The sequence below is a fragment of the Coenobita brevimanus genome, chromosome 99 (genome assembly GCF_032717465.1).
Source record: "Coenobita brevimanus isolate Jiangsu-jjx chromosome 99, ASM3271746v2, whole genome shotgun sequence".
NCBI lineage: Eukaryota > Metazoa > Arthropoda > Malacostraca > Decapoda > Coenobitidae > Coenobita > Coenobita brevimanus.
This window is the reverse complement of record NC_137052.1, coordinates 18,943,728-18,967,559: the sequence shown is the minus strand read 5'-3', so window position 1 is coordinate 18,967,559 and position 23,832 is coordinate 18,943,728. Positions and strand designations below refer to the sequence as shown.

The 23,832-nt window shown below is 43.1% G+C and overlaps 1 protein-coding gene across 7 annotated transcripts in view; it reads left to right on the top strand.

Annotated features, from left to right (window-relative positions):
- Positions 1-2,235, top strand: part of PMCA (plasma membrane calcium-transporting ATPase 3) — a 485,021-nt gene extending 482,786 nt beyond the window's left edge. For 3 of the 7 annotated variants that reach the window (XM_080283980.1, XM_080283978.1, XM_080283979.1), the window contains one exon: positions 1,389-2,235. In XM_080283980.1, coding sequence (XP_080140106.1) covers positions 1,389-1,607 — 219 coding nt within the window. In that variant the 3' untranslated portion in view covers positions 1,608-2,235. The remainder of the gene's footprint in view (positions 1-1,388) is intronic. The other 4 variants (XM_080283977.1, XM_080283976.1, XR_013899883.1 and 1 more) reach the window with 3 other exon arrangements.
- The last annotated feature ends 21,597 nt before the right edge of the window (positions 2,236-23,832 follow it).

Sequence of the window (23,832 nt, the reverse complement as noted above, 5' to 3'; positions counted from 1 at the left end):
CCCCCCCTCCCCCATGCCCTGTTGTTGTGACTCAAGGGGGCAGGAGTGAAGTTGTCACCCCGCCGCCATGTCCGGTGTCAGCTAATAGTCTCGTGCATCACTTACAGCACACGCCCTGGATTGGCTTCCACCCGCCAACTTTGCTGGGACACGAATTTGATTCCTTACCTTTTTAACTTTTTTATGATTAAGAGAAAATAAGTATGGTAATAATTTTAAGAATTCTACATCTGTCATAGCCATTTTTACTGATTCTGTACTACCACCACAATAGTAATAACTGTACCACTAGTAACTCTTCAGCATGATAAAAGGAAGAAAGAAAAAGTACACAGGCTATGACTGTGGACAGCACAGAGGCGGTAGCGGGACTGAATCTGGGAGCAAGCGAGCAAGGCAATAAAGCATGTCCGCATGAGCCCGCGCACAATAATGGCCAGCCTCCAGCCAACATGCAGTGCCCACGTTCTCTGGCTGCCAAACTTTCTGTCTTTCTCTGTCTCTTTTGCTTTCACACTCTCATTCTCACTCAGTCTCTCACACCCTTATTGACTTCCATTCTCTCACTTTCTCTGTCTCACTCTCTATTTCTTGCTGTCTTTCTCTCTTTGTCTTGATGTCTGAAGTGTGTGTCCACCGGCATTAATCAGAGCCAATGTGCTCACATGTATACTCGTGTAGATCAGATCCTATGGCAGCCAGCAACACTCAAGTATTTCTGTAATAAGTGCACGACCTCTGTCATTTGTCATCCTGTCTCTATATTATGTTTTTCTATGTTTTAATCAACTCTTGTGAATGGTATCTTTATAACTTGTGTTTTCTCTCCTTTTTATTAATCTACTAACCATCATAATTCTCTTCTATTATTGGCACCTTTTAACAGGCTGTTTCTAAGCCAACTAATAATGAAGATGCTGTGTACAAGGTTCAAGTTTGGCATGGGATCTTTGCAATGAGCATGATTTTTCTGCTTGTGTGTGGGAGCGGCGGGTGAGTTCTCCTTCCTCCCCCCGCCGCTCAGCTGTTGCTGCTACGTTTATCCAATGGTTGGCAGCAAGGCACAATCCTCACCCCCTTTCACTTGTCAACAGCTCTCACAGTAACCCCCTCACAGTCAAATTAAGCTCACATCTCAAAAAAGTATATATATTTTGCCAGTTATGTCTCATATTCTAGTGAGAAGTAAAACTTTTTTTTTTTTTTTTTTTTTTTTAAATATATATTCCCATCGCTTATTCCTTTCTCAGTGTTCAAATGCCTTGGATCACTGTAGATAGTATTTCTCCTTGTTTGATGTTTTCTACTCTGTGGTTTCGTTGTGTCCAAGGCATTATTATTTTTTATTCTTCTTTCTCTAATGGAGATCTTGTAATTTCTTTCCACAGATTCGAGTAGTTAATGCGTTCCGACAGGGACTTGATGCTCGGCCTTCCAACCCCAACCTGGCGGCCGTGCTGAAGAAGCAGTCGTCCCTGAACAAGAGGCTGTCCCACGGGGGGTCGGTGGAGTATAATGACATGTGTCCTGACCCGGAAGAGCTGACGGTACCGGAGATCGACGTGGAACGCTTGTCCTCACACAGTCACACTGAAACAGCAGTGTAGACCTCAGTTTTTAGGCCCTCAAGCCACTTTCTCAGGGCCAACTGCACCTCCAGCAGCAGTAACAGCACTGGCAGCAACAGTAGTGTGTGAACAGCAGCAGCAGCAGCAACATGAGCCTCTGGCCACTACCATAGCAGCTAGTGGGCGCCGTCTGTGGTGTGGGACTAGGCGCTTGGCTCCTCTGCCACTGACAAAGACTGACTGCAAGAGTAAGGGTGGTTGAAGCAGGAAACAGCAGTGACAAACTGCCCATGTGTGGGAGGAACAACAGCTGTGGGTGCTATGGAGATTCACTACCAGTGAATTTCTTCTGCTCCCACAACTATTTTTGTCTTCCAAGGGGCTCGCTCGCTAACCTGAAAATATCCACCCGAGTACACTCACGTGGAGGTACTATCACCTGGGTACAGTACTGTAGCCGGTGCCAGCCACACTTACTGGTGTCTGCCATGGACTCACTGACAGTGTGCCGCGCCCCTTGTTTAATCATGTCCTGTTAATAGTCTTGTGTATAGTAAGAATTGTTATTGCATAGTCTACCAATTATAGAAATGGTAAAGGGTTTTTGCCAGAGGGTTAGATCTGTTGAACAATACTAAGGACAAATTACATTATACCTGTAGTCGAATGATGTTTTAAACCTCTTTAAGGAAGTTGTGAAAATTGTATATTCATGAATGTTCTTGGTTCTTGTTTTCTAAAACATGTTGGCTGTTCCTGATGCTAGAGTCTATACATCTCTGTTTTGTTTATGTTTGCCAGTATTGTTTGGTCCATTTGCTGTGAGTGAGAGGTGAGTCCTAGGTTGTATGACTGTTGGTACCTCTTAGCTTAAGTGGTATGATGGTTGCGTTGCTACAAGTTGTGTGATGAGGCCAGCCTTTTTTGCAAGCCCAGCCTCATGTCACACAACCACCACTGATGTCTGAAGTTCATTAGACATCTTTGCATTTAATACTAATAATCCTAACATCATGGGGGTAATTTTTATGGAGCAATAGTTGTTTTGAAATATATATAATAGTGATGATGCTTGTCAATAATTCAATCACTGAAGGTAATTGTCATGTTATGTAATTATGATACTACAAATAAACTGGTGCATGGTTGTTTTCAACCTTATCACCTGTTACAATGTTGGTTAGCCAATGAAACCAATCCCTATTGTTGTGCCCATGTGAGGGGCACTCCAGAGGGCAAGAGTACAGTTACAGTTGCCCAAGGAGTACAGTTGTCACATCCCTGAACCACAACCACCAGCTTGTCAGACAGACCTGGCCATGTCTACAACTCAATTTGTAGTGAATATTTGCAGGGGCCCCTCACCCTTCTTCACCTTCTCCCATCACCACCATCACTACTACTACTGCTATTACAACAACAACTACTACTACTACTACTACTACTGTTTGTGATTTCTGCTACTTTGATACTACTACCACTACTACTGCTTATGATTCTGTTAATTCTGATTCTTCTACTGCTGCTACTACTAACACCACTTGTACTACTACTGCTACTACTACTACAACCACCACCACTTCTACTACTACTACTGCTTCTGTTTATGATTGTTACTTTATTACTTCTACTGCTACTCTTACTTCTGTTTTTTATTCTGCTATTTCTATTACTTTACTGTTACTACTGGTACTACTACTACTACTACTGCCACCACTACTGCTACTACTACTACTACTACTGCCACCACCACCACCACTGCTACTACTACTACTACTACTATCTGTTACATCCTCTGTTAACACCACCTTTGTTTCTATTGCTGCCACTCTATTATTTCTGTTACCACTACTGTACTACTTCTGTTTCTGTTACTACTACTACTGTTACCACTGTTTCTAGTATTAATACTGCTACAACTTTTTCTACTACTACTGCAACCACTTTTTACTACTACAAATGCTATTACTACTACTACAACTGTTACCATTGTTTCAACTACTACTACTACTACTACTGCCACTGGTACCTCTGTTTCTGTTGCTACTACTGTAGTGCTTCTGTTTTTGTTACTACCACTACTACTGCTACCACTGTTTCTGTTACTACTACTGTTTCTACTACCACTACTACTACTACAACTACTTCTGTTTTTGTTACTACCACTACTACTGCTGCTACTGTTCCTACTACTACAACTACTGCTACCACTGTTTCTGTTACTACTACTGCTACTACTGTTTCTACTACTACTACTACTACTACTACTACAAATACTACTATTATTCCAGTCACATCTCACATAGAGATGTGTTTCAACCCCACCCCATCTTCTGCCTTCAGTTATCACCATCTGCTCTGCCTCACCTTTTCCTCATTTCATCTTTTGAGTACACCATAATCTTATCACCATCACAACTCCTGGTTGATCCTGTGTCGGTGTGCATGGTCCACCCTATCCCATCCTGTTCTTAGGTGTGGCAAATATGCATTAGTTTTAAGTCAGTTCTCTGGGCTGTTCACCAAACCATTACACATAACAAATTGTAGTCAATAGCAAACAGTTATTTAATTCATTTCTGTAGAGAAAATGAAGGATTTTCTAAATACTGAAATGTTGTAAATCCAATAAATGTTACTGTAAACTGGTAGAGATATCCAAGATAAAACCTTCTGTAAATCTTCAGTCATTTTGTGATGCTCGTCTCTTGATATGTCAGCCATGACGATACTTTACTCTTTTGTTTGTCAACTAATTCTTGGACTGAGGAAGTGTAAGATCAGTGGGAGTTTGATAAGAAAAGGCCTTGTACTTCTTCTCTTTGTCCATTATCTGGTGTGTGTGTGTGTGTGTCTGTGTTTGTGCGTGTGCGTGCGTGCGTGAGTGCTTGTGTGCATGCGTGCGTGCGTGCGTGTGTGTGTGTGTGTGTGTGTGTGTGTGTGTGTGTGTGTGTGTGTGTGTGTGTGTGTGTGTGTGTGGGTGGGTTCGTGGGTTGTCAGTGCAGCGTTGAAGAGGCAAAACCAAGGAACTCTCTCCATCTAGCAGAGGTATATATGGGAAGAGCAACCAACAGTTTGGCCACTGTTTAGGCGTGAGGGCAGTGTGGACCCCAGGCGCCATCGCAGCTAATACCAACTCTGCCACCACCCACGCACTCGAACGCGCGTAGAACTTTAGATTTTTCGTGGATATAAACAAATGGCTTCTATTGTTAATAGGAAAGATCATTACTTGTTGCTTTGTTAACTTTAAAAATACAGGTTTTCAAGAGTCTTTCATTTTTCTTCGCCCCCACATTTCCGATATGCATTGTGCTTGATTAGTTTTTATAAATAGTTGTAAAGCAATAGGATTATTGTAAGCTGTACAGTAGTGATTGGAAATGGTATATACTTATGATGAGGCTTGTAGAGTTAACACCAGATGATTTTTACATGACTTAAGAGAGACCTTTCTGACTGAATGAGGTAGAATATAATGGGTATTTCATTTCACATTGTAATTACCAAGAAGTGTGTCAGGGTGTTAGAAACAACAATTGCTTCTGTTACAGGGATGTAGTCGGTGTGGGCGCCCATCATCCCATCACTCAGTGTACTGCTACTTTGCTCCAGGGTGACACTACATTGAAGTGACAAGCCAAATGATTTCCTGTAAGCCAGGAAATCATTTAATACGCTGGATGGTAACCTTATAGCCAGTCAATACGTGTTCACTACGTGTCAACAAGTGGGTTGGCGGAGAGTTACTGCCCCTCTTCAGAAAACAACTAACTAAAAAGACAAACAGAATGCCTCAGACCAGGTCAGTTTAACAGGTGACACCCAAGGACCGTACAAAGGACATGGTGCGAATGTCAACACTGAATGTGAGGGGTGCGACTGTTGAGGTGAAAGAGGGGGAGAGTGTCCAGGTGCTTGAGGATGCACAAGTGGACATATGTGGACTGACTGAGGCCAAATGGAGAGGTGAGAGAGTGGGGGTATGGATTGGGTATATGTGTGGCAGTAGGTGGAAATGGGAGGCAAAGGAGGGTGTATGTATTGTGTACAAGAGATGGAAGAAGATTATAAGAGAGTATGGATCACTTGGTTCAAGAATTGTGTGAGTAAGAGTAAAAATAGGAATACAAGCATAGGCGATTGTGTGTGTACGGTATATGTGCCAACGGAAGACCATGTGAGCAAAGTGAAAAAGAGTTTTGAGCAAATGTAGAAGCATGCATAGAAAAGTTTGAGTGGATTCAGAGTGTTTTTGATTGGAGATATGAGTGGAAAAGTAGGGAAATCTGAAGGTGGATGGAGTAGTTAGTGTGTGGGGTGTGTCTGCAGAAGTGGATGAGAATGGTAGTACTCTAGTGGAGATTGTGCAGGGAGGGGATTGGTGATAGCCAATACCCTCTTTAGGCACAAAATTATCCATAGGTATACATGGCAAGTGATGAGAAGGGTGGGTGTTGAACTGAATGAATGGAAGGCAGTGATTGATAATGTGTGTGTGCGGACGAGAGAAAGAGAAGGTATGTCCTGGATGTGAGAGCATTCAAGGTCTTTTCAGAAAGCATCCGAACTTAGGCTCTAAAAAAATAAATAGCTAACCTGTTGAGGTAGGACACTATCCCCCTCAAAGTAGGCCCTTTCTGACTTGACACATGTGGCCCAGTGTTCTTTTCACTGCCTGAAATATTTTTAAAAGTTGGTTTTTGGTATCTCCTGCAGATGCTTCGTCGCATTTGTCATGATCTCTGGGATGAATGTTGCTCAAGTCATGTTGGAGTATGTAAATCGCAATCCAGACTTTCTGACGACTGTTCTCACTGGAGAGTTGGGTGTATGGGTACAACCCAGAAATCAAACCACAGTCGTCCCAGTGGACGGATGCAGGGTCACCTTGGCCCAAAAAAGCACAACAGGTCCACAGCAAGATGAAATGTACTTGCATGTTGACAGTTTTTTTTTTTGACTAACTTTTTTGTCTTGTGCGTCTCAATTACGCACCAGGTCAGGCTGTCAACAAATATTACGGGCTATTTTGACATTATCCATTGTCTCCATGATGCAGTTCGGCGGAAGAGACCAGATCTCTGGAAAGCAGCAAGTTGGAAGCTGCACCATGACAGTGCCCCTGCCCATTCTTCTCGACCGATTCAGGAATTTTTTTTGCCAAACACAACATCCAGCAGGTCTGGGAGGCTTCCTACTCACCAGACATGGTTCCATATGACCTTGGTTATTCCCCAAGCTCAAAACTCCACTGAAGAGTTCTCAGCTTGAGACGAATGAAGAGATCATGACAAATGCAATGAAGCACCTGCATAAGATATCAAAAATTGGCTTTGAAAAATGTTTCAGGCAATGGAAAGAACACTGGGCTATATGTGTCAAGTCAGAAGAGGCATACTTTGAGGGAGATTAGTGTCCTAGCTCAACAGGTTAGCTATTTTTTTTTTTTTTTTTTTTTTTTTTTTTTTTAAAGACCCTAAGGTCGGATACTTTCTGAACAGACCTTGTACAGAGGTAGGGGGAGTGGACTTTTTGACTACCATCTGGTAGTGGGGAAAGTCAAGGTACTGTACAAATGTGATAGATAAATAAAAGGACAGAAGGCAGAAGGAAGTAGTCCATACAAAGAGGGTAGAAAGGCTGAAAAAAAAAAAAAAAAAAAAAAAAAAAGGCAGAACAGAAGAGAGAAGAGTAGATGGGGGAGGTGGAAGATGTGTGCAAGATATTTACAGAAGAAATCTGTGTAGCATTTGAGGTGGTGTGTGGGGCGAAGAAAGACAATAGGGGGCGCAAGGAATGAAGGGATGAGATAAGCTGTGGTGCAAAAGAAGGAAGCATAAAGTGAGTGGATGGGAAGCAGAGGCATGGAGAAAGTTGAGAGACAGAACAGGGAGTTAGAGAAGATGAGGTGAAAAGATTAGTAAGAAAGAATAAGGCGAGAGTGGATAAGGAATTTGGAAGGTATTTGAGTGTAAAATGGAGGGAAAGTGAGAAAATGTAGGTAATGAGACAGGGTGATAAAGAAGGTAGTAGGGAAGTAAAAGATGAAAATGGTAGAATGCCGGTGGAGATGGGAGAAAAAGTGAGCAGATGGAGAGAACATTTTGTGGAGTTGTTAAACACAGAGAATGAAAGTAATGAGAGTGTACAGTAAGTGGCTGGGGAATGACTGGGAGGAGGGAGATTAGAAGGGAGAAAGAGATCAGTATGATGGAAATAGTGGCGGCAATGGGGAAAACCCCAGGAGTTGATGGGGTGTGAGGTGAAATGCTGAAGTACGGGGGAGAGATAGTAGTAGGATGGATATGGAAGTTGAGCAGACTGGCCTGGGAGGAAGGTACGGCAGAGTCCCGGAGGATTGACTGGAAGTCAGGTTCCCTTGTACAAAGGAAATGGGGGAAAAAGAAGTGTGTGGTAATCACAGGGGCATTTGTCTTCTTAGTGTAACAGGAAAAGTGTATGGTAAGATATTGATAGAGTTAGGGAAATAACAGAGGAATTAGTTGGAAAAGAACAGGGAGGTTTTAGGAAGGGAAGAGGTTGTGTAAATCAGATATTCATCCTAAGGTCTTTAGTAGAAAAGTTTGTAGAGAAGGGAAAGAAGCTACAGCCTTCAAGGATTTGGAGAAAGCATATGACAGAATGGATGGACAAGGAATGTGGAAAATATTTAGAATATATGGAGTAAATGGGAAGCTGTTGAAAGCCGTGAAGAGAATGTATGAGGGCGCTAAGGCTCCATTGTGTGTGGATGGTGAACTGAGTGAATTTATGTATCTGAATGTTGGATTGAAACAGGAATGTGTCACGTCTCCATGGTTGTGCAATCTGTACATGGATGGAGTTATAAAGGGCATGCAAGGCAGAGCAGCGGATGCTGGAGCTGCCCTAATGAGAGTAAGGCAGCGTTTAGAAACTTCCTGTTCTATTGTTTGCAGATGATAAGGATAAGTGAAGACGAAGGGGAACTGCAAGGGATGGTGAATGAGTCTGGGAGAGTTTGTAAGAAACGAAATTTAAAGGTGAAGGTAGAAAAGGACAAAGTTGTGGTCTTCCAGAGAAATGAAGTCACTGAATGCACAGTGAAGTTGGATGGTGAGGAAATGGAATGTGAGTGCATTTAAATATTTGGTCTGTGTGATGGGTAAAGATGGACGTTTAGAGGATGAAATGCTTCGAAAGTAGGCCTACAGCAAGGAAGAAATGTTGCTTGTTCTTTGAATGCAATGATAAGAAATAGGGAAGTGAACATGGATAAAAAAAAAAAAAAGTCACTGCATGATAGTACAGTACTGTATTGTGATACCAACTCTAATGTGTGGCTGCGAAGCTACGACCTTATTTGAAGGACACAAGACAGAGTGAAAGCAGTGGAATTGAGTTATTTGAGGTTCAAGAGTATGTGGAGTTACATGGAGAGACAGACTGATAAATGAAGATGAGAAGGAGTGTTGTGGTGTGGTTGTAGGTTGTGGTTAGAGAGTGTTAGGAGAAATATATAGAGGTGGTTTGGCCATGTAGAGAGGATAGAGAGCAAGAGATTAACAAGGAGTGTGTATGTGAGTGAGGTGGAGGGGGAGGAGGGAGGGGGAGACCGAGGGTGACATGGAGGGATGGAACAGAGGGGTGTATGAGAGAGGTGGGTGCAAGTTGGGGGGAAGGGCAGAAAAATAACAAGGAACAGGGCGACATGGACGCGATTTGTTTGTGGTCACCCCTTACAGGATTAAGGTGTCGGAATATAGATAGATAGATAAATGCTGTGTACAGGAAACACAGTGGAGGACTCGGCCAGATTAGTCTTAGGTAATACTGATAGGTACAATTTATAGTGGGGAGGTGAAGTATCAGAAATGAGTTTCTGGTTGCCTAGTGGTAGGTATAAGGTGTTGGAGGTGGAAGAGGGGAATGCATTATTTTTTATTCTGGAATTAGATAAATCACATGCTAGGAGTACATACCCTCACAGGTTACTTCAAGAGGTGAATAGCCCATTTCATGGGCATGCTGTTGATCATTTCTCCACCAATCAAGATGGTCTTTTCTTGCTTTCTGGATCCTACCTCACCTCATCTCCGAGTGGGAAAAAAGACGTTGGGATGATGCATCGTCATCATCACCAGCAGCAGCATGATTATCTAAAGCTCCTTTTCCACCAAGGGTAGGGTGTGGATGGGTCCAGAGAGCCTGAAAGAACCTGATAGAATGAGACACTAACCAAAGCTTACCCAGTTGAATGAGCCACATTCCCATTTACTCACCAATTCGAGCACCAGAATCCTGGCTTCACTTGATGGGTCTAAAAACATTCCACACATGGCTTGACGCTCACCTGTATGACTGAGTCAATCTGACAACTGTCAAGTTAAAGAATGGTGTCAAACCTTTATCACAGACTCCTCACAATAATTCATCGAGCCGACTCACATCACTTCTTAACCTTGACAGCTTCCATACCTCTTTTTCTTACACACTCAAATACCAAATCTATGCACCTTCTTGGCCTACCACGCCTCTTCCCAACTTCAGTCATGCTCAGATATACCATTGTCATCAATCTTCACCTCCATCTACATGACCATACCATCTTAGCACATTCTCTTCAGCTCTGGTGTCCACAGACTTTCTTACTCTGCATCCTTTACAAATCACATTATTCCTTATCCTACCCACCTTCTGTACTTCACACACATTCCTCAACAGTTCCATCTCCACTGTCAGCCCATACTCCTTACTTTCCATACTACATCCTATAGTTTCACAACCCTATATTAAGAGTAGGTACTAAAGCTCCTTCATGCAAGCTTGTCACATGCACCAGACTCGAATCCATATTTCTTATCAACGCCTTCATAGCACCTGTCAAATTTTGCCTCTGATGTGCTAGGTTTATTTTTTTTTAAAGTCTGTCAGTGAAACGCCCAGTTTGGCAGAAAATTTCTGCGGATTTGGCATCACTGCATTCACGAGACTTGGCAACGTTGCCCGCGGTGGTGAAATACAGGAGACGGGGAAGGTCGCCATCATGGTAAGATATTTTATATTGTTTGTTAGCTCTTGTATCTTTGGGTATAATTGAACATGGAGAGGCGTTCTTTAATGCTGAGACATTAGAGAATATGCTTGTACACGGTTATAGCAAATTTAACGCTGGGTTGGTAGTGAATTTGTAAACAATGACGATTCTGTTTACATCGGCCGTCTTGGAGGTTGAGCAAGATTTCAGCTTATTCATATGTGATTTTTAATGTCTTAACCATGCATGCTTGCGTAAGCCATTTTTCACATACTGATGGCATCTGACATTGAGTGTGATTTATCTGGGTGCCACGCGGCTGGAGCTCCCCCATTTTTCAGCAATTTTGATATTTCAGTTCGTGTTTCGGATGAACGTCGAAGTTGGTGAGTTTCTTTTGCCAGTCCATATATTCCACGGTAAACATACACTTTACCGTAAGTAGCAGAAGCACCTAACTAATTCAGTTTTTGTTATTAGTTTGTTATATTTTTCTGATAATTTCTGGGGTGGTTAATAAACGTTTCTTGTGTCCTCGTTTGGTTGTTGGTGGTGGCGCATTTTCTCATCCAGGAGCTCGTCTTCTGACTGATGGCTGCTTTCTTATTTTCTATTCGTAAATTTTTTTTTTTTATCCCATTTTTTTTATTACTTAATTTTGCCACTATACTGGTATTTATTTGTTAAACTAATTCCTTGTGTACGATTCTCTTAAGTCTTTTTCTTACTTTTTCTGCAACGAGTAGCGTCCGTAGTGTGCTATATATTTATTGACTAAATTTTATGGTGCAGGTGCCCAGTGCGGGGGATTACCATCAAATTGCACCCTGATGGCTCAGTAAGCACTGACGTACATGGAGGGTTTCATGGAAATTGAGGGTATGACTACGCTGATACTCCGAACTTCACGCCGCTCTCGGCCGTTAAGGAGGCTGTTGTAGGCTGCATACTGGGCTACGCTGTGCAGATGACAGAACGGCGGATTATTTGTCCCGAGTGCCAGGCAGTGTCAATGACGGAAATCGGAGGTGGAAGCCTGTTGCTGATGAAAAATCTTGGCGGGCTGGTGAATCCATCTCAGGACGTGGTAAAAGTGTGCGAAGCTGCGGAACTTTGCAAAGGTTACTGGTTTCTTCGCAGGGTGCCTTGCCGTGGTCACTGCACATCGCACCAGCCCGCTCGCTACCTCCGTGTTGGACAATGTTGGATGGCAACAACTGTTTTGTGCAGTTGCATGGGCACATGCATCATCTGGCCAAGAGCTTCACAGTGAAAGCTGAATGGACCATCACTTAGGAAACAACTGTCCAAGTTTATCCTATTCAGGCATAAGTGATTGTGTATGCTGTTGATATATATTTGATTGTCATGACTATTGTATTGCGCTCTATGCGATCTCTGGCCACTCCACCGAAATACAACCTCATCCTTTACACCTACTCGCCCGCAATAACCTCGGATATTTGGCTTCTGCTCTTCAATAAACTGTGATTGTGTGCAACTTGAGTTATAAAAAAGGCCGTACGCTATAACAATACTTGACAGCACAAAAAAGGCCGGAGTACGCGCATCCAGCTGGATACTGATGGTGATCAGATTGGCGTCATTCGTATTATGACACCATAAAGGGCAACAGTGGTATAATAAGTGGGTTTTTCATTACCAGTGACTTTATTGATGGCAGTAAATGAGAAACTCCCAAAATGATAATGTATGTGCCTCAGTTCTGATGGAAATTCTCCATTTTTCGGGTTGCGTTACATGTGCGTACACGCGGGCGCTTGGACTCGGTGGGACCACGAAGATGGCCACCGCCACCGCGCACAGGCTTCAGTCCGCGTGTAGTCGTACGTGGAATTCCCCATCCAGTGTGTGTGTGTATATATATATATATATATATATATATATATATATATATATATATATATATATATATATCAAATCAGATTATCAGTGCATCAGTTAAGATGGTGGTTCGCGCCATGCTTGGGATGCGAAAAATTTCACTGACAAAGCGGGTGGTAACTGTTCATTGAGTAAAGGGATGGGGTAATAAGAATGACCCCAGTGGAAATACACAGCAGATGCCCGGGCTATTCATGGTTGCATATTTTAGTAAACTTATTTTAATGGGAAACGGAATCCACCACTGAGTACATTTTCCTTCCATTAGGTCGGAAACAAACAGTCGTAGGTGCGGCTTAAGGAACGTGATGATAAACGGAGGAAATTTTTCAGCAGGAAAAGGCCATTTACCACTCTGAAAATAGAAAAATACAGAAAACAAGCTGGAGGAATATGTTTTGAATTGGTAAGCTCTTTCTGCTAGTTAAAGCAAAGCTTATATTGACCTATTTCTTATTCCACAGACTTTTTATTCATGAAATATTGTAGCAGTGGATGGGGGCACCCATCATCCACTCAGTGTAGGGTTGCCTTATGGTCTCTACACTGAGTGATAAGGCAAATGGTTGCCTGTACCCAAGAAACCTGTACTGCGCTGGGTGGTAACCAACTGGTGTTTTTGGTCGGGTTAAATGTCCCCCAGATTCCCCCATCTAAAATCAATTAATTGTGGCAAATGTTTCGGAGAGCCTCAGAGAGCCCAATACAGGGCCCCAACCAAATGGGCTGAGTCGCATGGCCATGTGAAATGTATGAGGTGTGAATGAGGAGAACAGGAGAGCAAGAGGGTGGAAATGGTAAATGTGTTAAAGAGTGCGAGATATGCCGTTATGACATTGTGTGAAACAAAGATGAAAGGGTGTGAAGTGAAGGAGTGGGAGGATGTGAAATGTGCAAGAACAGGCATGAATGGGCGAGGAAGATACAAGGAAGTTGCTTTGTTAATGAATGAAGTGTGGCATATTGGAATGAGATATTACTGTGTCAGCTCGAGATGTACGTATGACAAGTTCAAGTTTGTGAAGGTGAAGGTGGCTGTGATCGTACCGTATGCACCGTGTGATGACAGGAGTGAGAGAGAGAAAGAGAGGTTTTGGGATGAGCTGGATGAAGCAGTGGGAGAAATGCCCGGGGGCCATAAAGTGGTCGTAATGGGCGATATGAATGGAAGAGTAGGCACTGGTCCTGTGGATAACATAATGGGTTGTAATGGAGTATCAGGAGAAAATGATAATGGGAAGCGACTGAAGGATGTGTGTCAGGAAAGGAGGTTGTGCATTTGTAACTCATATTTCAAACACAAAGATGCACATGGTATAGAGGGAACGGGGATCGTGTTGAAAGGAGCCTGATTGATTACGTGCTCGTAGAGAGGTAATTCTGGGAATGGTTGCTGATACGAGGGCCGTGGGAGAACGATCATATGCAAGATCAAGCTGAAAGGAGTGAGGTGGACTAGGAGAGAGAGTAGTCAGGGAGAAAGACTGAAAGTCGAGAAGCTGAGGATCAAAGAAATGGCAGATGAATACAGTACCAAACAAGGGGAGGAGTCAGAATCGGTGTATTGAAATGAAATGGATCTGGACAGCCTGTGGAATGCATATGGGGATTGCTTAGGAATGCTAAAGCGGTGTGTGGTGTGGCAAGAGTAACAACAAAGAAGAAAGGTATGGCATGGTTGGATGAAGAGGTTAAGAGAGCAGTGGAGGAAAAGAGAAAGAAGTGGCTAGAGTGGTTTCAGGACAGGGGTTCAGTTGAAATAAGACCTGAATATATTGATAGGATGAAGCATGTAAAGAGACTAGTGAAGAGGAAAAAGAATGAGGTAAATGATGATCTAGGAAGAAAAGTGAATGCAAACTACTCTGAAAGTAGGAAGTTATTGTGTAAAGAGGTCCGGAAATGTCGAAGTGACAGCGGAAAGAAATGTGAAGGTGTGAAGGATATAGGTGGTAAATTATTAACCCTTGGGGTTGAAGTAAGGACCAGATGGAAAGAATATTTTGAAAGTCTGATGAATGGGAATAGAGAGAGCAGAGCCACTGTAAACATGATTGGTTTTGGGCGTGTGCAGAGAAGGAATGCAGTGCCAGGAAACGTGACATTTGCACATGTGAAGAGCGCAGTGAAGCAGCTGAAAAATGGGAAAGCAGCTGGGGTTGATGTGTATGCAGAGATAATTAAGTGTAGTGGAGAGAGCGGAATGAAGTGCTTGTTGGAGATATGTAAGAAAGCATGGATGAGTGAAACTGTGCTAGCAGAGTGGAAAAAGGCTGTGATTGTACCCCAGTACAAAAATAAAGGTGAGCGAAGTGAGTGCAAGAATGATCGTGGCTTAAGTTTATTGAGTGTTGTAGAGAAGTATATGGAAGAATTATTATACAGAAAGGAAGAAAGATATCGGAAGCCCTAGTGAGTGATGAACAGGGTGGCTTTAGGAGTGGCAGAGGATGTGTGGATCAAATACTTGTAGCAAGGCAGATAGCGGAGAAGGCTTGTGAGAAGGACTACAAGGTGTTTATGGCATTCATGGATCTGGAAAAAGCATATGACAAAGTAGACAGAGAAGGATTGTGGAAGGTTTTGCGTATGTACGGTGTAGATGGTAAGCTGCTAGGTAGCGTAAAGAGTTCTTATGATGGTAATGAAGCATGTGTAAGGTTAAATGGAAATCTAAGTGCATGGTTCACGATAGGTATGGGTGTGCGACAAGGTTTTGTGATATCCCCATGATTGTTCAAACTATAACATATGGATGTGAGACTACAGTATGGTGCAGCATGAAAATGAAAACTCAGGAGTGAGAGCTGTGGAGATGGTATTGCTGAGGAATGTACAGTATGTGGAGTACAGAGAGTGGATAGGATATAAAATAATGTGATCGTTAAAGATGTGGAGTGAGGAAGTCTGTGGACACCAGAATCGAAGAGAGCATACTGAAATGGTATGGTCATATGGAGAGAATGGACGACAATAGTGGTGAAAAAGGTATATCTGAGCAAATTCAAAGGAAGGAGGATGCGAGGTAGGTCAAGGAGAAGGTGGAGGGATATGGTGGATGAGTGTGTGAGGAAGATAGGTTTGGAAGTTGGTAAGGCTAGGGGACTGACAAGAGATCGAGCTGGCTGGATGAATATTGTGAGGAGAAGCACATGATCAGGGATTTGGCACTCCTTCTTTACGTGACAGCTTCCGGATTGACTTTGTCGGATACGATTATGTGAAGTTACAGAACGTACCGTAGTGAATGTTTTTGGCATATCAGATGGAGCCCGATATCTGGGGCATGAATGGTGAGTTAATGGACGCGTGGCCCATTGGATTGGGCAAGTTTGGGCTGTCTGAACTTTGATACTCCTCACCCTGCCCCAGGGTGGGGAAGGAGGTCCAGATGATGATGATGATGATGATTGTAGCAGTGGAAGATAAACAATATAATAGAACAAATCGACTCCTTATTGTTGTTTTATAATGTCCATATGCCCCTACCATCGTCAATCCATCCTATGGTTGAGTTTGAAATTGGTTATTTTTGTAGACCGGCTGCCATCCAAGGCTAACGAGTCCAGCTTTCACACCTCACAAAGGAAAAGAATTATTAAAGATACCATTTCATTTAAGAATTTCCTTCCTATGCCTATACAAGGGAAGGAAATGTTTAGGAATACGGCCTCATCATGAATGCACGCGTGCGTGTATTAATAGAAACTAACCGAACACATACTAATCCATTTAGGAGTGGTAGAATTATGGTAATGTTGGTAGTTGATGATGTTGGAAATGGTGGTAATGTGGCAGTTGATGGTGGTGGTTGTGATGGTGATGGTGGTAGTTGGTAGTGGTGGTGATGGCCATGGTAGTAGTAGTAGTAGTTGTTCCCTGGACAGTCTGGCCGAACAGCCCCGAGTCCCTAAGGAAGGCCACGGCCGAGACCGGGCTTTCCCACACAGCTGTCAAGGAGTGTATATTGTGTTGCTGGCACAGGTGATTTGTTTGCAGTCTTCCATAATTTTCGTAATAGTATGGGGTGTTGTGTTGCATCCTGGACAGGCATCAGTGACAGAGTCATCCAGCCTCTCTGATAACTCAAGAGATGATGCCCACATCTCAGCCAGGCCAGGTGGACCCTATCCTCATGAGGGAGGTAGGATTCAGAAGGGTGGATATCAGGAGGCCGTGCATGCAGCTGTGTGTTGTCTTTAAGTGGTTGAATGGAGCGGTGAGTGATTTGAGTATGGATATGCTTCTGGAAACTGGTTTTAGGCGGGCAAGGGGAGAGAGATGACAGTGTTTGTGTATGATATCATGTGCTGGGTGTTTTGATGTTCCTTGGTGTGTGTGGGTGTGTTGCCATGTAGTGGATGGTGTGGGGGTATGGAGGCTTTGGCAGGAATTTGTGTGCCTCTCATGTCTAGATGATCCTTGACTTTGAGGACTTTGGTTTCTTGGTGTAGGTGGTCTGTGGGTGTAGTAGCTGTGCAGCCTGTGGTTATTTTTAGGGCCTTGTTCTGTATGCTCTGTAGGGTGTTGTAGTGTGTTTTAGTGAGGTCAGAAGCCCAAGCAGGGCTTGCATTGTTCATCACTGAACGCATATATATATATATATATATATATATATATATATATATATATATATATATATATTGTTTGTATACTGTGGTGGTGGTTTCTTGTGTCCAAATGTTGTATGGGCAAGTGACCTTAAGGTGTTGAGTCTTGGTGTTAATTTATCTTTAATGTTTGTGATATGTTGTTTAAATGACATTGATGTATGGTATACCATGGCCTTTGTGTGTGTGTGTGTGTGTGTGTGTGTGTGTGTGTGTGTGTGTGTGTGTGTGTGGTAGAGGAGTGTTGTTTACGGTGAGGTGTGGAATGTGACTTTTCTGCTGTCCAGTTTGTGAGAAGGGTCACTGTAGATATGACTGGAGCTATTTTGAGCCTGTTTTTGGTGAACCTTTCTTGTAGTGTGTTGAGCTAAGGTTGGAGGATATGTGCGGCTGTGTTTGCATTTTGGTGTGTACATGTGAGTGTTATGTCGTCCGCATAGGAAGCTATGTGTATTTGTGGTGTGTGGTTATGTCTTTCATGTACTGTTTAGGTTAAAGAGAGTAGGGGACAAAACAGATCCTTGGGGGACGCCGCTTGTGAAGTTTCTGATGTTCGAAGACTGACCGGCAAATGTGACATGTGCATATCTGCCTGCTGAGTAGTTTGCCAACCGTCTTTTTGTGTTATTGTGCATGTTTGTGTTGAATATCTTGTTTGTGAGGTTGTGGCGGGGGATTGCATCAAAAGCTTTGCTAATGTCTAATGTGACTAGGAGTGTTCTGTGTGGTGGCCTAGCTGAATTCATGCCATCAAAAACTCTCTGTGAAAGGTCTGTAAGAAGAGTGTTTGTGGAGTGTAGTGGTCCAAAACCATGTTGCGATGGGGCTAGTGGGGTGTGAGGTGTAATTAGTTGTAGTACCAGTCGTTCAGTGACTTTGGAGGGGGTGCAGAGGAGTGTGATGGGACGGTGAGAGGAAGATAACGTGGGGTCTTTGTTGGGTTTGGGGATAGTGATGATAATACCATGCTTCCAGATGTACTGTAGTTTGATACGTTGGTGAGTGCTTGTATGTCTTGTGGTCCAAGGTGTTTAAGGTGTATGTTGCTTATGTTGTTCACAGGCAGAGGAATGCTTAAGGTTGCTGATGATGTGCTTCGTCTGGTTGTAAGTGAAAGGTGCGAAGTCTGGGTCTGTGGGGAACTCTTATACGGATGATACGTCGGTTGTCGCGATGGGGGTTTAGATGGCTGGCATGTGAAGAGTGATTGATGAGAGTGTTTGTTGTATGTTTGAAGGTATGGTGTCTTTTGTTGTGATGGCAGCGAGTGATTGTGTAGTGTTGCTGTTGGAGAGTGTGATGCTGTCTAGTGTTTTGTAGAGTTTACTGGTGTTTGCTTTGTGGTCAGGTGTTTGGAGATAATTATTCCAGTTTAGTGTTTGGTGTTCTGTTATTTTATTGTTTATTTGAGTGTTGAGTTCTTGTATTTGTTCTACGATGTGTTGTGTACGGGGCGTTGGGGAGTGTCTTAGTGTGTCCCGTTGACTAATGAGGCCTTGAATTTCTGGTGTGAAGTTGGGGTTGTGTCCCATTTTGTTGCCTCTGGGGATGTGTCTTTTGTCTGCATTTTGTATAATTGTATTGAAAGTGTGCGCAGCGATGTTGATGTTTGTGATGGATGTACTGTTTAATGTTTCAAAGTGTTGTTCTGTTTCTTTTGTGAAGACCTCCCATTTGGCTCTCTTATAGTTAGAGTATGTGTGTTTGTGGCCAGCTGGGGTGATTCTGGTTTTAGTAGTGATGATAATTGGGAGGTGATCAGATCCAAGGGTTTTGACCACTCCCCAGGATGTTGTGGGGGCAAGGTTTGGGGAGCAGAAGGTGATTTCTGGGGATGATGGGAGGAAGAAGGCTTGGTGTGGGATATGGATATGTTGATGGAGATTTGTGACAGTGGTAATGATGGTTGCTGGTTGTGGTTATAGTGGTAGTTGGTTTGTGGCAATGTTAATGGTGGTTGCTGGTTGTGGTGATGGTAATACTGATAGTGGTGGGAATGGTGGTAGTTGGTCGTGGTAAAGGTAATGGTGGTAGTTGGCTGTGGTAATGGTAATTGTGTCGGTTAATGTGTTTATGATAGTAATGGCGATGGTGATAATTGTATGGTATCATAGTCATTAATATTGGTGTAATCATCATCCCAAATTTAATGCGAGTTACTATATATGCCCTTGAAATATCCAGTGTTCTAGGTGGCCAAAGGGATTGGAAGAACGAGAATGGGAGGGAGGGAAAAGGGAGAAGAAGGGGATCGAGAGGGGGGGATGGGGGGAGGAAAGTGGAGAGGGGGATGGAGAGGAGGAAGAAGGTGGAGAGGGGGATGGAGGGGAGGAAGAAGGTGGAGAGGGGGTTGGGGGAGAGGAAGAAGGGGGTGGAGAGGGGTGGGTGGGGAAGGAAGAAGGAGATGGAGAGGGGGGTGGGAGGAGGAAGAAGGAGATAGGGGGGTGGGGGGAGGAAGAAGGAGATAGAGAGGGGGGAGGAAGTGCTTTTCGGGGATGACGAAGAGGTAGAAGGACAATGAAAAAGGAAGTTGAAAAAAGGAGAGAGAGGAGGGTGGAGGAGAGGAAAGGAAGGGGTGTGAAGGAAGGGAGGTGGTGGAAACAGGCAAGTTTGTGGTGGGGGAGGAAACTAGTGGGGGGAAGGAGAGGGAGGGAACAAGTGGAAGGAATTTGGTGGGAGGGGGGATTTGCCGGCTTTTGGAGGTTTGGTCAGTCTGGCTTGAGAGTTGGGTGATGAAGGATGTCTCTGGTAAGATATTTTTACATTTTCTCCCCATTAATTGCTTTTATAATACTGGTTTTAGTTTGTCTTGTAGTCTCTCCTGAACATTTCTAAAGCTTATTCAGATAATTTAAATCGTAATAACTAAAAACAGAAGGATAACGGCTTTATGTGGACTTTGGGCGTGGATGTAAGGAGATTGTGTGTATGTGTGTGTGTGTGTAGATTAGGGTGGGGTGTGGGTGTGGTTGGAGTGGGGTGTGTGTGTGTGGGTTAGGGTGGTTGTGTGTGTGTGTGTGTGTGTGTGTGTGTGTGTGTGTATGTGTGTGTGGTTTGGGTTGGGGCCTGTGCGTGTGTGGTTTGCAGTGGGGTCTGTGTTTGGTTTGCAGTGGGGTCTTTGTGGAGTTTGGTTTTGTGTGTGTGTGTGTGTGTGTGTGTGTGTGTGTGTGTGTGTGTGTGTGTGTGTGTGTTTACATGCGTCTGAGTTGTGTACGCCAGCACAACTGCATAAAGATCCGTAGCTCCTTCTCAGTTTATGGCCAGGTGTAGTCAGATTGGCTGGGCAGCTTTGACAAGTATATAACCAATGCCAAGGAGGCACATTCACAGTAACTTGACCCAGACTTTCATTGTTTCGTAATTACAATTCAGCTTTCAAGACTGAGATGGTAATTTTAGGCCAGATTAAAGTAAAAGCATTATAGTAACCATGGAAATTCATTCCTAACTTTCTAGCTAAGGCTTATCAGATTTTGCCAGGGAACTGAAATGGGATGGAGAAAAAAAAATCATGACAAAGCTTTTTTATTTTATTTTTTATTTTTTTTATTTTTATTTTTTTTAAGGAATACCGCCGTACATATACTTGCACCATATTTTGACTTTGTAATACTGTCAATATTTATATGTTAATAAATTACAATGGTGGCCCCAGGCTGATGTGGACAAATGCAGTACCAAAAGCAAGATGGTCTGTGTGGAACGGCTGGAGAGGTGGCAGTAAGGTGAGCGGCGGGAGGGACCTGCGGTTGAGACGTGAAACAAGGTCCAAGGACTTGACGTGAGAGACGCGGGGTGGTGGGGGAGACGTGCAGGGGAGGCCTTGGGTTGCGGGGAGACCTGTGGGGAAGGCCTGGGGTGGCGGGAGAAACGTGGACTGGCTGGAGAGCAGTGATGGAAGGAAACAAGTGAAGAAGGCTGTTGAGATAAGTACGGTACAGCACATTTGACCAGACTTATCACTGATCGCTTTCATCTTAGCTGATGGCCAAATGTAGTGAGATTGGAAGATTTGCATTGACTAGTAACAGAGGGGCCAATCCTGCCTCATAACTAACTCTAATCAAACCTTTTGCAACCCTGATTTACTAATGTGGGTTGGCAGTTGGCACAGTTCAGTCTGACGAATACTGGTAACTATATACTGTAATCATTTGAAAAATTTACTATTGCCTAAAAATTTTCTAAGAAAAATTTAACTGAATCCAGTGAGTTTATTTTTTTTTCCACCTTAGCGTGGTCAAGATTTTCATATTTTTAAAGCTAATTATGCATAATGTAATGGAAGAATGATAATTCTCTGGATGAGCAGTTTATCAAGAAATTATTGGTGCACACTGCGTGTATGTGGCACCACACAGACTAACTGTTGCAGACTCCCAGATGACTCGCTAATAAACTTGGTGTCTGAAGAATGCCATATATTGTACAGTATATAGCTTGCCTGACATGTCCCAGTCATTGCTGTTATCATTTAGGTACACTCTCATATGGAATTAATCACCTCGGTGTCATGAGTTTTATAGATTTAGGATATTGAGTTCTGCCGGCATAGTAGTTTTATACTGACCACATCCATACCATAGCACTTTGTGACTGGCATTTTACTTTGTGTAGGGTTAATAGTACTACAACTGATATCGGTGATAAACTGACAGTAATATTAGGCAAGATTGTGGTGTGGTAGTAGAGTAACCCCAGTCTTTCTGGCTGAGCAGACCCGTCAACTACAGGGAAATATTTGCCCCTGCAGGGCCATCCCATACAGTGAATCAGTTTCCCTATGGTGGAGAGTGCCTCACCACAACCAGGTACAGGGCATATGGAAGTTTGGTTCCTGGATGGACACTGCATTTGTTTTCCCACCCAGTTAATGGGCACCATAGCAGGCTGCACATCTGTTTTGATTATATGGTTAACACTCAGTACTGTTAATGGCAGGAAACCATTAGGTTTGTCAGTGTAGGTGGAAATGAAGTCAGGACGATTAAAACTTATAAAATTTGCCATTAGATATTTTACATAGTTTGCATTAATGTAATTTGAGGATAGGGAAGTGCGGTAAAGTGTGTTGGAAGAGCTGCAGTTTTCATTTTAATTCCATGTGATGTAGCTCAGTGAATTTAATGCAAATTTTGGTTTCCATATTGAGATTTACAGTTCTATACTTGACAGTTAACTTTTTGCGGCACCATGTTCATCTGAATGTTAATCCAGAGAACTGCAGGCAGAAGTTTCCTTTCTCCTGCAGTCCACCATCCTCCTTTAAGGGAACTGGTTAGGTAATTTAATGCTTTCTGGAAGAAGAATATTGACTTAACTGGAAGGGTTAGATACAGCCCTCATTCATGCCCTTTTGGATACTAGAGATTAAAATCTGAATTCTGTAGTCTGGGGGTGGCAAGAGTAAATGCATTGCATTTGATTTGGTTATCAGTAGAACTGAGACATGTTTTTTGTTTTCAAGAGAGTTGGAGGGAGGATGGCTTTAAATCAGAGGCCACTCTTGCTGGAATTTATGTGATTTGACTTCCACAGCTACACAAGTTCCAGGGTGAAGCAGTCAACTGGATGCTGAAATGGTGGATCTTTGTTATTCTGTAACAAGTTTCATTTTATTCCTAACTTGGCCCAGATATTTGTCCTTTTGCAGCTTATTTCCTGTAGCTTAGTAACAGAATGACAATACAGTGGCTTTTCATACTTTCCATTGCACAACTTCTTGACTAGCGTCATAATCTTGTGTTATCGGTACTTTCTCGTTATATCTCTGAATGTACAGTAAGTTGGAGAGATGGCAATTGTATGGCGTTATAGTGAAAATAGTATACCTTCAGACAGTTGTAATAAGAGACGTCCATACTCATGGATTCATTATTAGTAGTATTAGTTGCAAGAGGTAGACCAGAAAACATAAAGAGATCAGTGTTGTCTCAGGGATAAGGGGCTGAATAGGGAGGCTGCCCGAAATTGTGCAGCATGGAGTTGCCATTAGGTGACAAAGGGATGCAAGCATATTAGGAGCCTTTATTATCCATACAACGACTATATGATACAGACCCAGGGCACAGCTGAATGTGAACCCAGTGGGCCGTAAGCTAAATTTGTCCTGCAATTCATTGTCCTCCTCTTGGGGGTCAGGCACTGGGTTTGAAGACAATTTTCCGTACTCTCGTCGTTAAGGAAGCACCCGAACTCCTCGTCCGAGTAAGTGAATTGTTTTGCTTATTATTGTTTGGCATCCCCTTCTGTTACTCTAATCATTCCAGAATCGGTACCATACTTTGCATAAATAACTTACAAAATGATATCAGCCAGCAGGATCCAAAGTAAATCTGTAAGGAAGAGGTGTTAGGGAGCTTCCTTAACTGCAAAGAATATGAGCCAGTGTGTAACCTTCTCATTGGCGTCCTCCCTCCCAACATGCAAAAAGGGTTCTGAAAATTTTTACACTGAAATTTGATGCTAGTCATGAAGAAGTGCTAAGCAAAGGATGAAGAGCCGAAGTTTTGTCATTTCTACTTCTGAGCTGTGGTTATAAGCTGCCGATGGACAAAAGTGTGTGTACTTTAAGTTGGCCTAAAACTGCCCTCCCTCCATCCTAAATGCAGAGTTGTAACAATAGATTAACACTAGAATTTAATGCTAGTCATAACGAAGTGCTATGCAGAGGATTAAGAGCAGTAGCCTTGCCCTTTGTATCTCTGAGCTGTGTGATGTAAGTTGCAAG